Source organism: Mytilus galloprovincialis, chromosome 4 (assembly GCF_965363235.1).
Source record: "Mytilus galloprovincialis chromosome 4, xbMytGall1.hap1.1, whole genome shotgun sequence".
Lineage (NCBI taxonomy): Eukaryota > Metazoa > Mollusca > Bivalvia > Mytilida > Mytilidae > Mytilus > Mytilus galloprovincialis.
This window is the reverse complement of record NC_134841.1, coordinates 45,188,511-45,206,250: the sequence shown is the minus strand read 5'-3', so window position 1 is coordinate 45,206,250 and position 17,740 is coordinate 45,188,511. Positions and strand designations below refer to the sequence as shown.

At 30.6% G+C, this 17,740-nt stretch overlaps 1 protein-coding gene across 11 annotated transcripts in view; it reads left to right on the top strand.

The window, feature by feature from the left end:
• Positions 1–14: 14 nt before the first annotated feature.
• Positions 15–17,740, top strand: part of LOC143072241 (pleckstrin homology domain-containing family A member 1-like) — a 34,117-nt gene continuing 16,391 nt past the window's right edge. For 3 of the 11 annotated variants that reach the window (XM_076247092.1, XM_076247091.1, XM_076247094.1), the window contains exons 1-13: positions 35–137; positions 3,540–3,700; positions 4,639–4,698; positions 6,303–6,348; positions 6,833–6,930; positions 7,470–7,571; positions 8,808–8,822; positions 11,224–11,337; positions 12,015–12,083; positions 12,617–12,681; positions 15,098–15,158; positions 16,086–16,160; positions 17,308–17,344. In XM_076247092.1, coding sequence (XP_076103207.1) covers positions 3,560–3,700; positions 4,639–4,698; positions 6,303–6,348; positions 6,833–6,930; positions 7,470–7,571; positions 8,808–8,822; positions 11,224–11,337; positions 12,015–12,083; positions 12,617–12,681; positions 15,098–15,158; positions 16,086–16,160; positions 17,308–17,344 — 883 coding nt within the window. In that variant the 5' untranslated portion in view covers positions 35–137; positions 3,540–3,559. Of the gene's footprint in view, positions 138–3,539; positions 3,701–4,638; positions 4,699–6,302; positions 6,349–6,832; positions 6,931–7,469; positions 7,572–8,807; positions 8,823–11,223; positions 11,338–12,014; positions 12,084–12,616; positions 12,682–15,097; positions 15,159–16,085; positions 16,161–17,307; positions 17,345–17,740 lie in introns of all 11 variants that reach the window. The other 8 variants (XM_076247089.1, XM_076247093.1, XM_076247097.1 and 5 more) reach the window with 5 other exon arrangements.

The window sequence follows — 17,740 nt, the reverse complement described above, 5'->3', positions numbered from 1 at the left end:
AATAAAATAGACATAATTAAGTGATTAATTCCAAAATAAACTTTTCGTATTTGGAGATTGTCCCTATATTTTATTTTACTTCCGTATCCTGAAACGGCAAGGAAAAAGGTAAACAGTCTTTTTCTGTGACAAAGACAGTAAGTTTCGTTTATAACATGCACATGACCCTTCTTGCATTCATTTGACATATATTCTGCAAGAAAACCCTTTCTCAGTAGAGTTTTTCTAAGTCCACATCTTTAAATGTACTGTTTTAGTTATCATTGTTATCGTGCATGTATTTGGACCTTATAAGGCATTTTTTGCTCTATTTGGTGTACCACAGAACCACAATATTAAATTCAGTGTTTATATGCCATCTTCAAATATAATTTTGACAATAAATAGACTGCTTTTGACAAATCATTTAATTTATTCTTTCAAAAAATGACAGTAACAGTGAAAAATGTGAGACCTCTGATAAATCACGATAAGGATATACTGATGAAACAGGAAAATTCTAACTGATTTGATGCTAACAGTAGCTGTAGGTGACAGTTTGACACCTGACAGTCAAGGGCATTCCTAATCTCGAAGTTTGGGGAAACACTTCTAGGAAGTCACCTTAGTTAACGTCTTTAAAAAGCGATGTTGAATATGTTTTAAATTTGTCAAGTTGTAGTGGTGTTGTTGTTCTGAATATAGAAACCGATAAACACGCCACAATGTACGTGTATGCAGTCGAAACAGACGAAATGTGGTTGATACGAAAACACATGACACGACGATAACATAACTAGCATCCAGAGAAAAGATATTAGTTATAGTACATGCTTTCTGGTTGATCCCGCCCCAAGTTAATCCGTCCCAAGTCGTTACTGTTGGATTGACATGGGCAGATTGACTTTGGGCTGGATCAACTTGAGACAGATTGACTTAAAGATGTGGTATGAGTGCCAATGAGACAACTCTCCATCCAAGTAACAATTTATAAAAGTAAAACAAAGCCTGTTACATTAAATGGTTATGGCAAGTATAGTACAAATGAAATAACAAACTGACAATAATTAAATAAGAGTGACAGTGTTATTTTAACATGAAAAAGAAGACTTCACATACATGACATATATGTATGTATTGACAGATAAGCAATTATTAATGTTCATGAATCCTATTTAAAGGATTCAATGTACATATGTAAAAAAAATTATACACATTATCTCAATAAAAGACCATCATTAATAATTTAATATTTTTATTTAAAGTCGTACATTCATCAATATTAATTTTGTGGATTGAAGAAAATATGTACATTGTTTTTTTGTAATTTGTCTGTGTAAAAGCTTAAAGTAAATTTTAGTGTACACTTTGATTTGTTTTTTTTTTACCTTTACCCACTTTATTCAGTGAAATTGGATGTTCTGAAAATGGTTAATTGAAAAATGTATCCACAGTTAATTGCTTCTGTACTTTAAACAGGGGTTCAAATTAGCGGTGGTCCGAGGTCCGCGACCTTCCACTTTTGCAAGCGGACCTTCGTTTTGGTTACTACAGTCAGGGGTACTACTTGTACAAGTGTATTTTATTTACTTGAAGAAGTGAAAATAAATATACACATATAAGTAAATTTGTACGCTACTTATACAAGTGAATTTTATTTACTTGTATAGGTAAAAAAAAATATTGGCTGAGTTATGTCCCTTAGACATTCAGATTTTTTTACTTGTAGAAGTAAAAAAGTCATCCTATCTTCTTTTATTGAAATCTTTGGATTTCTTTGCTCTAATAGAATTTTAAATTATCTGCTCTTTGCAGATGTCTTTACTAATCATTTCAGTGCAATTTCATGGACAATGAAAATCTCATTTGTCTGTTATCTTCAGAACACTGCTCATTTACAAGCCCCCAAGGAGCAATTTTTGAAGGCCTTGCGCAAATACTTAAGATCTTTGCGCAATCAGTTTCTTTGTTGAACTAATGAGATGAAACATTGAACTTTAATTAAAAAATTTGAGCAAACCTGGGAAAAATCATTAAAGGCATGATTTTACATCTCAAAACTTGAGGACTTTTGTTGGATTGTAAGAAAAATTTACTTATACAAGTAAATTTTTGAGAAAATGAAGGGGAGATTATTTAAACATTATTTATTTACTTATATATGTATATTTTTTTTACTTCTTCAAGTAAATAAAATACACTTGTACAAGTAGTACCCCTGACTGACTAGCTACGCCCGACGGACCTTCGATTTGAAAGAAAATAAAAAATAACTTCGCAGACCTTTTTATCAAAATTTCCAAATAAACGATCTCAAAATAAATTCTCATCTTTATTATTCATGACAGCAATATTCATTTTATCCAACCGCTAATTTTATACCGAAAATCGTTAAAAGGTAATTTGTAAATCCGAGTGAAATCGTATCTGACTGACAACATCAACATAGAAAAACAATGGATGCCATATATAAACCGGAAATGAAGATAATTACAATACCGGATCAGTTTCCGGGACGGATAAGGGTAATTCCGGGTTTGCCGATCAAATACAATAAAAAAAATAATGTCAGGCTTGAAGTTGTGACAAAATACATCTAAGATTATGAAATATAATCACTAGAATTGAAAACCAAAAGATATATGGAAAAGAAAGAAAGACCAGAAAATATTTTAGGTTGAAACTCAAAATTACTTAATAAGTTTTTTAGTTGACAAATTTCCATGTCAACATCCAATACAATGTGACAGCATTTTTCTTTTATCATTAATACATGTGGATATGACATGCAGATGTTTTTAAAGTGTAAACAAATTACTGCAATTCCAAGGGGTAATTTCTCCTCAATTTTTAGGGGCCTGTAAATAGCTGGAAGTTTCGTACTTTATTATCAAAAATAGTGCAACTAGATATGATACAATGTAACAAAGTAACAAGCTCTAGTGGACTTTTAAAATCGAGTTGAAGTAGTGTGAGCCCTGAGGTAATGATATGATACAATGTAACAAAGTAACAAGCTCTAGTGGACTTTTAAAATCGAGTTGAAGTAGTGTGAGCCCTGAGGTAATGATATGATACAATGTAACAAAGTAACAAGCTCTAGTGGACTTTTAAAATCGAGTTGAAGTAGTGTGAGCCCTGAGGTAATGATATAATTAGTAATTAATTACTAATCTTGGTTACAACACACCTACCAACAGTGACACCCTACCAAATAAAAAAAAATAAAGATAATATGAATTCATAATATACAAGACAATTATATTTATTAGTTTATTGAACATATTATACAACAGTGACACTGACAATGTAACAAGATAACCTAACGCCAAAGGCACAATAATTTTGTATCTTACTGTGTTATAAAATATTTCAAGTAAAAGTAGGACCTGCAATTTAGGTTGTGGACCTTTCAGTTTTGAGTGTCAAAGGTCCTGGACCTTCCAGTACCAAATGTTAATTTGAACCCCTGCTTTAAAAGAAGAGGTCTACCCATAGTGAGTAGATGAAAATGAAAAATTTACAATAACTTTACCAAAGTTTTTAAACATTACTTTCAGACACTATAAGATGAAGAACAATGCCTTACAAAGATAAGAACGGAAAATTTTGTGGTTTCTTAAATGCAGAGGAAAAAGAGGGAAGTGGAAAATTTCTACGTAGATATTTTTTGTTAGATGAGAAGAAAAGTCGACTGTATTATTATAAAGACAATCCTGGAGTAAGTGACATACTTTCTAAATTTCATGTTTTATATACTTCATTATACAGTGACTGTGAAACTTGACTAAACTGAATCATGTATAAACCGAAAACCTGTATAAACCAAACATGTCCGTAAGCACCCTCATATCAAATTATGTGTGTTGTTAACCTGATAAAACCAAACATTGGCCAAAACTGCACAAAATTTTAAGTCCCGAAGAGGTTCGCTTTAAACAGGTTGAACTGTACTTGGTTAATATGATGGTAAAGTTTTAATGTACAGTATTAGATGTGTCCTGTCGTGTCTTAATTTAGGACTGACAAAACTACATGTAGATATAGTTTTAAAAGGTTGGAAGCAAACTGAAACTCTTATTATTAACTCTATATAGTTATATGAGTTATGATTGCAATTGACTAGCACGAGCACGAAATTCTTTGAGCAAAGGTAAAATAAAAAGTTAAGTGAAGTACATTATGTCTTTTGACATTTTTTCTTCTGATCTTCAAAAAAGTAAAAAAATGCTTATGCTATTTTTCATTTGCCTCAAATTACATTTTGTAGAATGTATTCAATACATGCAATACATGCTATACATGCTATAATACAGTTTCATACTTAAACAAGTATAGAGTAATCGTATAATGACACAAGAGGTTTCTAAACACAGTAGATCTATTTGGAACTATTATTAGGGGAAGCCATGTCAAATATGTGTATCAGCGGGAAAAAATTATGACAAATAAGAAATATAGTACATTGTACAAACAAACCCAATGTATATACCAAAACACATAATTCACAGCACCTGGTTATGATTCTTAGCATGACTGGTTTCAGGTACAATTTCATATTTAATTTGACTCCTAAACCAGTTTACTCATGCAGGGTTCACTATATCACAAGTATTGCAATTTCTACTATCATGATATATTGTTATATTCCTGTTTCAGAATTTACATGCTGACTACAGTAAAACTTGTGGAGAGATAGAAATTCACTTTATTTCAAGGGTATGCCACTTAAAATTAGTATTTGATATTTCTATGTTGATGATACATGTGTATACATTATTATCAGTCAGGGATATAACTCTATAGGGTTATTACAGGAAAATAACATACATTTGTTATTGTGGACTAAAAAATCAAAGAACTGTGATAACATATGTATGTTACATGTTTGAAAGGGACAATATACATCATAAGTTTAGTTAAAATGTATACAAGTTCTATTAATATTACTATTGTCTTTATGTATACTTAACTATTGAAAGATGTAGCAGTTCATAGTATTCCAATTTTCAATAGTACACCTATATGTTATTACAGAAAAAATATGCCTGTAATAACTAAAGGGTGTTATCACAGCTTCTCTATATCACTTCAAAACATTTGCTCAGACATAAATCATGCTTAATTACAATGTATTTAGATTTATTGTAAGAAATAATGACCAGAGCATGTAATGAGGTTCTGCGCAAGTTTCTCAGTAATTCCCAAGTGTCTTATATAATAAGTTACATTCCTTTAATAACTAAGCCTAGTTATCACAGCTAAGTTAATTCCTTAATAGCCTTGTCTCATTGATTAACCATGGATAATCAAAAATGTATTAATTCAATTTAAAAATAAATTATCAAGACTATGCATTTAGTTTCTGGGCAAAGTCTCAATTGTTCCCTAGAGTCCACTATAGATTAACTAATTTTACAAATAACAAACATATGTTATAACAGATTTAGAAAATTTAAGGAAAAGTATCTGTAATAACACACACAAGTTATTTTCTGTAATAACCCTATAGAGTTATATCTCTGACTGATTATGCAATTAGTACTTGGTACTTGGATATTTCTCCTATAAATTTCATTTAGAAGTACTTTTTTTCCAAAGAAATTATTGTACAGCCATTTTATGCAACTTTATTACCATTTGAATGACGTACTACAAAATGTAATATTGACAGATTTATTGTGATGGACATTGGAACACTGTTCTTTTTAAAATATTTAGTGGTAATAGTTATTTCCCTTGACTGATTTTCTCTTAACCAAAATAAAGCATGCTGTACAAGTCAGTCAGTTAAGATATATTCTGACTTGATTGACTATTCCATGCTTAAACTATGAAAATGGTTCAGAAAACAACTTTTTATTAAGTCAAGTTAGCTAAATGTCAGTTAAACAAGTTTAATTTCATAGTTTATGCAAAATTTGTGCATGTTGACTTTCATAAAGCAAGGGAAATAACTTAAGCTCTTATCATATCAATACAAACATTCAAATCGTAGAATTTTAAACCTGCAACTAAAGATCATTGAATCATATTATTGTGGATAAGATGTTATGTTGTATACAATACACAGTTTTAGATGAACTATCATCAGGTTGTGCCGTATTCCAACGTTTTGATAGCCAATGTGCAAGAAATGCATTGAATCTACATGTATAAAAAGACCCAAAACAACCTTTGACTTTTGCCTGAGGGAACTACAACTTTAAGTTTCTTTTAAATACAAATTGTATTAGCTCAGAATTTTTAAACTGTGATATTAGAATTATGAGTATGTCCTAATGTCAAGTATTATACAATCTATCCATTAATATGTTTAATAGGTTAGTGATGCCAGAAAGCTTAGACCAAAAGTTGATAACTGCTTCTGTAAGTACAAATCTAAAGCACAATGACTTGCGAATTGAAAGAGGCACATACAGATTTAAAAGTAAAAGCATGTTGTTTACTCTATAAAATATACATTTGTATTTGGGCAAAATATGAAAAAAATAATTTTAGTCAAAAGGCTATAAAATACATTTGTGTATTGTTTTGTAACACATAATTCCCTTTAGAACATAACTTGGGATCATAACTGGCTTACAGACTATTTCATCACTCGAGTAGTCTTAATTTTCAAAGCACAGTCCAACGTTCCTACCTCTAATTTTGAGACACTGGACGTTAAGCAACCAACAATCAATCAATCTAATTTTGAGATAATATGAAAGAAGTTTGATCTCTGTTAAACATTTTAAAGAAAATTCATGGTCTTGTATTAAGTTTAGTAATAACATATGCTGGGAGAACTATATATTTAGAGACCATAAAACTGCTTTGTCTTTTCATAGATATGTTATATTAATTTTAGCAATAACATATGCTGGGAGGACCATATATTTAGAGGCAGAGGATGGAGATGATCTAGAAGGATGGATCAAAGCCTTAAATGATGCTAGTAAAATAACTGTAAGCAAACAATATTTTATACATAAAAAAGCACTTTATGAATTAAATGTATTTAAAGTGCTTTCTTAGATTTACCATCATTAATAATTCCTAAGGCAACAAATTTAATATAAATTACAGCTGATTGCATAGAGTGTTTAGGCACAGGTAATATCTTTAGCTAGCTTGCTTGCTAGCAAAATGTAAAGTACAGGTAATATCTTTAGCTAGCTTGCTTGCTAGCTGAACTGTAAAGACATTATTAGGTTAGGTAAACTTCCCTCATTTAAGAGTAGATTAGCCCAACAGATAACCAATCTATCTGTCTGTAGGACTAGGCTACTTTGAAAGGAGGGTAGTATACCTTACCTAATAATGACTTCACGGTTTAGCTAGCAATCAAGCTTACCAAATATGTTGCCTTTTCCTACACACTCAATGCAATCAGCTGTAATTCAATACTGATCATGCTGATTATTATAAGCAGGCAAGATATCTGAGTGTGTGCACCTGTTTTACTTTATGAAATCATCAGTTAACATTGGAATGTTTGATTTAAGGTACCAGTAAAGCATGAAGATCTTGGTAATGGTAAAAAAGATTCAAGGGCAGGATTTACAGCAGAAATAGCTGGTGGTGTTGTCTGTAAAATCCCTATGAAGGTAAGAAGATCTAGAGGGTTAACTAGAAATTGCTGATTAGGCAATATGTTAAAGACAATTTGATTTGGAATTTAAAAAAAGTAAACAATCTTTGACACAAGATTTTGAATTGAATGAAAAGTTTGTAATGCAGTTTTAAGTCAAAGTTTAATTATGGACCATGCTTATCTCATAGTGATTACAAGAACAAATTTATTATGTCAAAAAACGTAACCATTTGATGTTTATAATGGCTGTACATGTGCAACAATGGAGGGATTAAAACTGCATGGTTATTTTGCACCATACCATGCTTCATGGAAGGAATGTAAGATCTGTATTCTAGATCAATGGATAATTTTGTTTTTTAATGAATTTATTCCTAACGTCAGTCAGCTTCATTTCATCAAATTTGAAAGATGTCATTTACAGTAACTTCAAAAGCGGTACCTACCCACAACCAGAGCAACCCAATTTCACTGTAACTACAGATAAAATTGGAGTCTTGGACCAGAAATATGTTTGTTTTTTTGCTCACCTGGCCCAAAGGACCAAGTGAGCTTTTCTCATCACTTGGCATTTGTTGTCTGTCATCCTCGTTTTTGACTTATATCTCTGAAACTGAAGCAAAAGACTTTTAGTACTGTTGCATTATTTCATGCATCAGTTGTAAATAAAAATATCAGGTGAGCAACATAGGCACCTTGGAGCCTCTAGTTTTTTAATATTAAAAAAGAAGATGTGGTATGATTGCCAATGAGACAACTCTCCACAAGAGACCAAAATGACATAGAAATTAAAACAACTTTAAGTCTGCAAATTTATAGGAGTGTACAAAGAAGGCTACATACAGTTCAAAATAAACTCATCATAGATACCAGGACTAAATTTATTATATACGCCAGACGGACGTTTGTCTACAAACGACTCATCAGTGACGCTCGAATCCAAAAAAGTTAAAAAGGCCAAATAAAGTACGAAGTTGAAGAGCATTGAGAACCAAAATTCCTAGACACTGCTTTGAAAATTCAAAGACACTGCTTTCCCTTTTGAAAGGATTGTTTTTTGTTCGAGAGAAAAAAAAACCATATGAAATGAACATTGCATGGTATAATTTTCAATCCATTTTTTGACTGTTTAATATATTGGGCCACTAATGCAATTCATGAAAATATAAACATGAATGACATTGACAAAATGTTTCTTGACTAAAAAATAAAATGGAATCTACTAGTAATAAATGTTTAATTAATACAGTACAATAAGATACAGGTAAGAAAGTGTGTTGTGTGCAGAACCAGTTGGTTAGCTTTTGTCATCAAGTTAATATCAATGCCTTGAAAAAGAATGTACTACATTACTTGTTTTACCATTGACAAATGGCTATATGCCAATTTATTAATTGCAATTAAAGATATTTTATTTACAAAAGGAGTAAGTTCAGTAAGAGCTAATTGATCAAAATTTAGAATATTTATTTTCAAAATTTGGTTCCCAAAATAAATGTTTGACTGAATTATGTTAGATTGTAAAATTAACTTGTTGTTTTATTATTAACATAGGGCTGGCTACATGCCAAAATCAACTTATTTACAATTCAAAATATCTGTTTACAGAACATTAATCTTAAGTATATGTTTGACCTAGTTATGTTAAAAAAAATTTAAAATTGACCTTCCTGAAACCTAGTACTAGCTACTTCCTTTTTCTGATATTCTCATGAAAATTAACTGTAATAGTTCAGAGAGGGTCACAAATAGGAGAACTGTGTACAGAAGTATTGAAATATGAAATGTAAAAAAAAATTTGCAATAAAGAATCTTAATTATTTCATTATTTTTTTAGGTTTTGTCTGTACAATTTTGTCTACTTGCAAAAAGTGTGATTTTTATCATTCATTTGGTAGAAACATTTGTAAAAACTTGCAATCATGTTCCAAAATCATCTGGTTTGAAAATTTTCTTTGCCGAATAATGAATCAGTAAATTGTTGGAAGGTAGCTTTCCTATTGACATGATGTCAATGACCTTTTAAATTAATAAATAAAATTATGCACCAAGCAATTCAGTAAAATTTTCAGAATATGTTTCCACAATGCAATAATCTGATTGGCTATCTGATTGAACATGTGTATACAATTTATGTGGTTATTTTTTCAAGGCTTTGATATTGTAGGAAATATATGTTAAGTTTTTATATAATAAAACATGTTTGAGTTACAATGTACATGATTTGCTTAATAGAATGTTTTGCTGTTAAAAAACCATGCTAGTATACTAATGTCTCATAGTTCGTCACAGTGAACTCAATTTCATTTAAAAGAAAGCATTAAAAGGCATTGTAAATATTACCATGTAAAAAGACTTTAAAATAGCTGCATAATTGTAGCTCTGATGGTCCTTATGATATTTTTTGATAATTTGTGGACCATGGATATATCATAAAAATAACACAAGGACCATACTAGAGCTAGGGTTCTGTAGATTTAGAACTACATGCAGTAAAACATATCTTTTAGTTAAAGGGAGATAATTTTGTACAAGAAATACTGCAATGAAATAAAAAAGATAAAATGCTGAACTTACATTAAGCAAAAAGGTAGGGGAAGAGATTTTGGAACAAAAAATTGTCTTGTCCTCCTTTGACTCACAAGACCACCTTTAGTGTTCAAGACTTTATTAACATTTGTTTTGATTTTTATGCCCCACCTACGATAGTAGAGGGGCATTATGTTTTCTGGTCTGTGCGTCCGTTCGTTCGTCCGTCCGTCTGTTCGTTCGTTCGTTCGTCTGTTCGTTCGTCCGTCTGTCCCGCTTCAGGTTAAAGTTTTTGGTCAAGGTAGTTTTTGATGAAGTTGAAGTCCAATCAACTTGAAACTTAGTACACATGTTCCTTATGATATGATCTTTCTAATTTTAAAGCCAAATTAAACTTTTGACCCCAATTTCACGGTCCACTGAACATAGAAAATGAAAGTGCATGTTTCAGGTTAAAGTTTTTGGTCAAGGTAGTTTTTGATGAAGTTGAAGTCCAATCAACTTGAAACTTAGTACACATGTTCCTTATGATATGATCTTTCTAATTTTAAAGCAAAATTAAACTTTTGACCCCAATTTCACGGTCCACTGAACATAGAAAATGAAAGTGCATGTTTCAGGTTAAAGTTTTTGGTCAAGGTAGTTTTTGATGAAGTTGAAGTCCAATCAACTTGAAACTTAGTACAAATGTTCCCTATGATATTATCTTTCTAATTTTAATGCCTAATTATATTTTTTATCCAATTTCACGGTCCATTGAACATGGAAAATGATAGTGGGAGTGGGGCATCCGTGTACTTTGGACACATTCTTGTTGTTAGTTAATTTAACAAATTCCAGTTATTTTGTTTCCTGGAAATTACTATAAAACTGCTTTTCAAATTTAGAACTGTTAACATTACTATTTTTAAAAATTGCTCAAGTGTTGACATATACATGTATCTTTTATAGATTTTGAAAAGAAAAATGGCCAATATCATCCCTTAATTCTGATATCATGTAGTTGAATTTGATATATTGAAATAGTTCTACTTTGACAATGGCAAGAAGTACACCGGAAAGAAAGACGAAAAATTATAACAAATGTAGATTGTTTTCTTTAAATTTTCTTACAAGTAACATTGTTTTATATGAAGGTCAGTGATGAAGAACCAGGGTCATCAGATGAAAGTCCAAATGAGTCATCAGGTCTGTCAGCTAGTGCTATGCAGAGTTATATTAGTGGATACTGTGTTAAACAAGGTGGTATGGTAGGTACTTTTATTTATTTATTTAACCCCTCCACAAACAAGGTGGTATGGTAGGTACTTTTATTTATTTATTTAACCCCTCCACAAACTTTTGTCTTGTTAAGCATGTTAAAAGGACAAACAAAAAGACTTTTTCAAATTACTGACTTTTCAATTAGACTTAGTGTAAATAATTTTTCAACAATTAACCTGCCCTGTGGTACTCGTTTTCCACTGAGTTTGTTTTTTGTAGAAAACATACAAGAGTTAATTGTTCCCCTAAATTGCATAATTGTATGCTTGATTTAACTTTTTGCTTACTGGAAACATGGTTTTACTTGTAGGAATTATTTATATACTGCCTCAACAATTCATCATTGTTGCATGTGTATGCACCACACACCAAGAGAGAATTAAGTAATAGCAATACATATCTTGATACAATATTTTAAGAATTGTATGAATTGTAATAATTAATAACTAAATTGTACTATGTAATTGTTACTCATATATTTTTCTGTGAAAAGAACTTCACCTCATTCAAAAATTATAAAATTTGATATTTCATTTTGTAAGAAATTGACCTTTTTGGCATTTTTATGTTAAACAGAATAATGTAAAGCCAATGTTACAAATTTCTTTACCTTTAATAATATCTTTATTATGAAATATTAAGAAGTAAAATATGCATTTTGTAGAGAAAGAATTGGAAGAGAAGATATTTTGTGTTTTCTGAAAGTGGATTTCAATATTATAGTTCTGACAGAGTAAGTTTTGAATATTGCAAATGCTTACACTCTTAGATTATTAGATCTTCACAGCAGGGATCTCCATGAAAAAGTATTTTAGCCATGTCTAAGGATAATCTTTCAAGAAGAGTTTGGGAGTCTGTACTTATTGCCCTGTACATTTACTACATGTACTATATTAGATAATTTTAAACATGTAATTAACAAAGCAAAAAATGTATTGACTAGCAAAAGAACAACAGCCAAAACAATTTCACTACATTTTCCAATAATGGGAACTGGCAAGTTAACTATGGGAAAAAAATTTGATGATGGTGAAATTTTAATGAAAGATGGTCGTTCCTTATAAAAAAACGTCAAAGAGATCCCTGTCGGAACAAATCTGCATTTTTGCTCATTTGAACTCCCTTCTATGAAATAAATCAATATGAAGTTGCTTGTGAACTCAAAGGAATCAAGCTTAGAGCAAAAAAACTTCATATTAGCATATTAAAATACCAACTTTTCAATTTAATATCACTGTAGTGTAAGGTTTAATTTCATTATTGCAGGCAAAAGAGCCCCTTAGAACATTACCAAAGGCTGACATCATTGATGTAAGAAGATCCTCATCAGGGTAAGTAATTCACTTTTTATGCTTCCTGTGTCAAATAACATATAGATTTCCCCCTGATCCTGATTTGACTATGTTTTGTGTTAAGTTCCATTTATTATGCACCACCTATGATAGTAGAGGGGCATTATGTTTTCTGGTCTGTGCCTCCGTTCGTCTGTTCGTCCGTTCGTTCGTCCGTTCGTTCGTCCCGCTTCAGGTTAAAGTTTTTGGTCGAGGTAGTTTTTGATGAAGTTGAAGTCCAATCAATTTGAAACTTAGTACACATGTTCCCTATGATATGATCTTTCTAATTTTAATGTCAAATTAAAGTATTGACCCCAATTTCATGGTCCACTGAACAAAGAAGAAGATAGTGTGAAGCTCAGGTTAAAGTTTTTGGTCAAGGTAGTTTTTGATGAAGTTGAAGTCCAATCAACTTGAAACTTAGTACACATGTTAACTATGATATGATCTTTCTAATTTTAATGCCAAATTAAAGTATTGACCCCAATTTCACGGTCCAGTGAACATGTAAAATGATAGTGCCAGTGGGGCATCTGTGTACTATGGACACATTCTTGTTTTGTTATGCTTTTTAAAAATAAATTTGATTTTGATGTATAGATTCTATTTCCAACTGAACAACACATAAGTGATGTTTTAAAGAATTATCTCCAAACAGTTGCACATAAATTTAAAGCTTGACAAAATTTAACCTGCATGTCTTTTAAGATAGATCAACTGTACACCACCATCTTGGATTTTGAAAATAGTAGTGTTCACAATAGGTCTTGTTCTTTTCTCTGCAAATTTTGAGACAGATTGGCCATGGATGGGTTAAACTGTTTGTTGGAATGAAGGAAAATAAGTTACTTATGCATTATTTAGACTGATTGATCAAACAACTAATATTTGTGTTTAATCAAATAAATTGTCAGCTTACCGTAGCTATTTAAGGAGAGATAACTCCCATAGTTAAATTTTTACATAGAGAAATTTTCAATTTTACTTGTAGCAAGAACACAAGGTCGGTGACATCATTTTTTATTTTTATTTTCTTAATGCCTTTATTAAAACCTATCTTTATTTTAAAATTCTATCTCATAGATTTCTTTTAATTCACAAGAAATAGTTTTTTTTATGAACAATCTATGCAAATTTAGGCAATTTTGCACGTCTTGTAGTTTGAAAAAATAGCACAGTGATCGATACTTTTTATTAAATTTTTGAAAAAATCGTGGAAAAATCTACATTCTTTTAAAGTACAAGAAAATCTATCTTGGGAAATATATGCCAATGATCCACTTTAAATTGTTTTTAACTCCCTGTTTAAACTTAATGTATACAAGCCCCTATTTATAATTGGAGAGAGAGAAAAAATTTGGTCAGAAAAAGGATTTATATCAGTATTACAGTCAACAGAAAAATTTCAGATAATGCTGAGTACATGTTGAAAAATAAGTATGATTTTAAGGTATTATGAAATTTTATGCATAATATGTAATTACACATAAATGCATGTAGTTAAAGTTTGATTAAAAGTGTTCATCTGTTACAATGGATATGACATTTTGAATACAGTTCTAATATGACATGCTTTTTTTGCTTTGTGAATAAACCCATGCTCTAAATCCAATAAAATTTGTTTCCACATGCATATATTGACTACTGCAGAATAATGAGTTTTATCAAATTGGCATGCATTTAATATATCTCATAATGTTCATCAACTTAAAACACTTACAAACTCTTAAATGATACACATGTTGTTACTAATTCATTTATTATGACTGTAATGTGTTGTAGATTGAAATTGACATACATGTATTTGACCTAGATACGACAACCATTTCATGCTAGCGGTTCACAACTTCTCCCTCTGAAAAATCACATTGCCAGTTGTTGCCTGTTTACTTACAAAAAAGGGAAGTTAATGGAAGAGCCTATACAAACTCTCTACACATATAGAAATTACCTTAATTGTCCTAAACAGAATCAAAATAATTGATGCAAGCTATACTTTATTGTATTTTTAATATGGGTAGGCTAAATATTCATGGTTTTTTTTTTACGCTTGGGCAAAAATAATCGTGAATATAATGCCTACCCATGTTAAAACTACAATAAAGTATAGCTTACATCAATTATTTCTTAAAGATAGACTTATTACGTCTGTTTATTTTTTTTCGATTTTCTTTACAGATTTAAATGAACCATTCATGTGCATTAATAATTATCTCCTCTATTATTTTAGGTTACCATGAAAACCGTGTCTAATATGATGAAAAATTGTGCTGTTTTAGTAATAATGCTGCTATAGCTGTTTCTTGCATGTTTTCAGTTCTTTAATAATTTCTGTGAAATCCTTGAATAGAATACAACCTACATTGTGGTATAAAGTAGTATAGTGAAAAAAACATTTATTTTACTTGTACAGGCATTCGAGTAGAGATAATTTGTTTGAAGTAGTAACAGCCAAAAGAACATTCTATATTCAGGTGAGTATATGATTTCTTATATAATTACAATATGAAAATAAAAAGCTATGGTATGTTTGATCGCAAATGAGATTTATATCCACTAGACACCAAATGACCTAGATATATGGAATTATACTTACAACTTACAACTCCCGTTAGCGCCATGTGTCGCATAGGGCGCGAATGATATGGAATTATAGGTCATCATATCCTTAATTTGTTCATATTTGTACAAGAATTAGTCAGTTATTTTGCAAGAAATAAAATCTCTTTTCTTTGCTGATAATATAAGCATAGCAGCTGAAGAACGCCTCCGTGTGTGGGAATTTCTCGCTACATTGAAGACCTGTTGGTGACCTTCTGCTGTTGTCTGTTCTATGGTCGGGTTGTTGTCTCTTTGACACATTCTCCATTTCCATTCTCAATTTTATAATCTAGAAACTAAAGTTCAAACTCCATCAGGCAATTGCAAAGTTAACCGTAGATGAACTTTTCTATTCTTTTTTCTAGTGCCATTTTTTGTCATATATCTCTTCCTGTATTTGGGTACTTATACCTTCCCTGCTTTCAAATGTTTAGTTTTGAGAGTTCCTGATGAAATTAAATCTAGAAAAGCACTTTTAAAATAGAAAATTTATAAAGGGTTATTTTCATTTACGAACAACTTCATTTCATCAGAAAGTAGTCTATATTTGTTTAGGGGCCAGCTGAAGGACACCCCTTGGTGCGAGAATTTCTCGTTGCATTGAAGACCTGTTGGTGACCTTCTGCTGTTGTCTGCTCTATGGTCGGGTTGTTGTCTCTTTGGCACATTCCCCATTTCCATTCTCAATTTTATTTCATTATTTCTTTGAACATTTCATCTGTCTATGAATATATTATGATGTCACAAATTGCATATGAAATATGTAGTTCTTAAAAAATGGTTTAACGATTTAATTACAGTGTGATGATCCTGCTGATACTGACAAATGGGTGAATATGATGAAGCAAAACTTACCAACAACTCAGATATCACTGGTATGTTTTATTGTATTCAAATTATGTAGAAGGTTCAAGTATAGCATGAGATTATCTTAAAAAAATATAAGCACCTTTTGGTAAAAGTTGGTAGGAATTAGAATAAAATGTTTAAAAATACCATTGAAAGTTCATTAACTGATTGAAGATCAATATAATACCATGATTGTTCTCTAGGCCTTTGATACTTGTAAAATTTCACAAGTTTCTGTTATCAAAATTGATTGACAGTTGTACTATCAATCAACCTGAATTGGAAGTCAGTCATTATCTTTCAATCATATATGGGTCATAAAAAGCTATGAATCTTACAGTCGGAAAAGTACTGATTGTTTTGATCTGTAATCAATTATGAATTTCAGTGGTGTTTTTAAGCTCACATTAAGGATGTTCGCTGCTCAGTATCAAAATAAATAACTTTTCATAAATTTAGTATGTAATAATAGGAAATAAATTGATAAATCAAAAAAGCAAAAAAAATTATAGGGGTTAATGTGCTTGTTTTCGAGATATTAGCCATTGGAATTTTGGCCAGAAAATATTCTCTCTTGATTTTTCATTGCTTTATCATTGACCAGTTAAAGTTCTCAAATACTATTAAAAAATAAATAAAATTTTATAAGACTTTTACAAATGACTTATAATTATACATGTAAAAGATTTATAAAAAGAAAAATGGGGGTTCATGGGGAAAGTTTTTTAAGGAATTCAAATGGATAAAACCAGAGGATTCCGAAAATCTGACAAAAATTCCAAAACATGACAAGCAGACATCTTTAAGGGAAAGTCTTTAAAGGTAAACAAAGGGCGGATTGCGAAAAGGGAAAGATGGTAATACTAATCTACAGTAGCAATATGTAACTAATTTTTCAGTTATTTTGATTGTTCTGATTTATTCTCATCTCTGAATTTTAAAAAGGCCATATCATTCAATATTTTTAGTTTGCCCTTTACTTTATTGTAATGTCAGCTTTAATTTTAATTATCATGATTTTTCTGTGCTTTCCAAATTGTTGTTGTCTTGCTTTCAATTAAACAGACTGGTAATATATTACTACCTTCCCTTTATTAACCGTTTTTTGAAATGAATTATAAGAACTTTTTAAGAGGAATATCGCCTGCTGTTTAAACTTTACAAATATTTTAGACCAAATTAACAGGGCCAAATGGAGAGGCAATTGAAGGTAGTATTGTATAAGGGATTGTATAGAGCTAGGCAAGCTTTCTATACATATAAATGCCTAAATGCTTTACTAAACAACAAATGATCTTTTATTGTTTGTATGAAGTAGAGAAATCTTAATTTGAAAAAAATTATAGAATTGGATTTTTTTTATTATTGCTTTATTTGATGAGTAAGTTTTAACTGTTACACAAATAAAACAATTTTAGATTGTTAAATTTAAGGCTAGCTTAATACTTTAAATCATTACAACAAAACGCATACTTGTTAATTTTTTTTTAAAACTAAGTCATTATTCAGCTGAACAGATGACTTTAATTTACTTTAACTTTTCCCAAAGCAGTTTTTGTCTTGCCCTTGTTGGAAGGGCATATGCCTGCAATTTATGGCAGTGTCA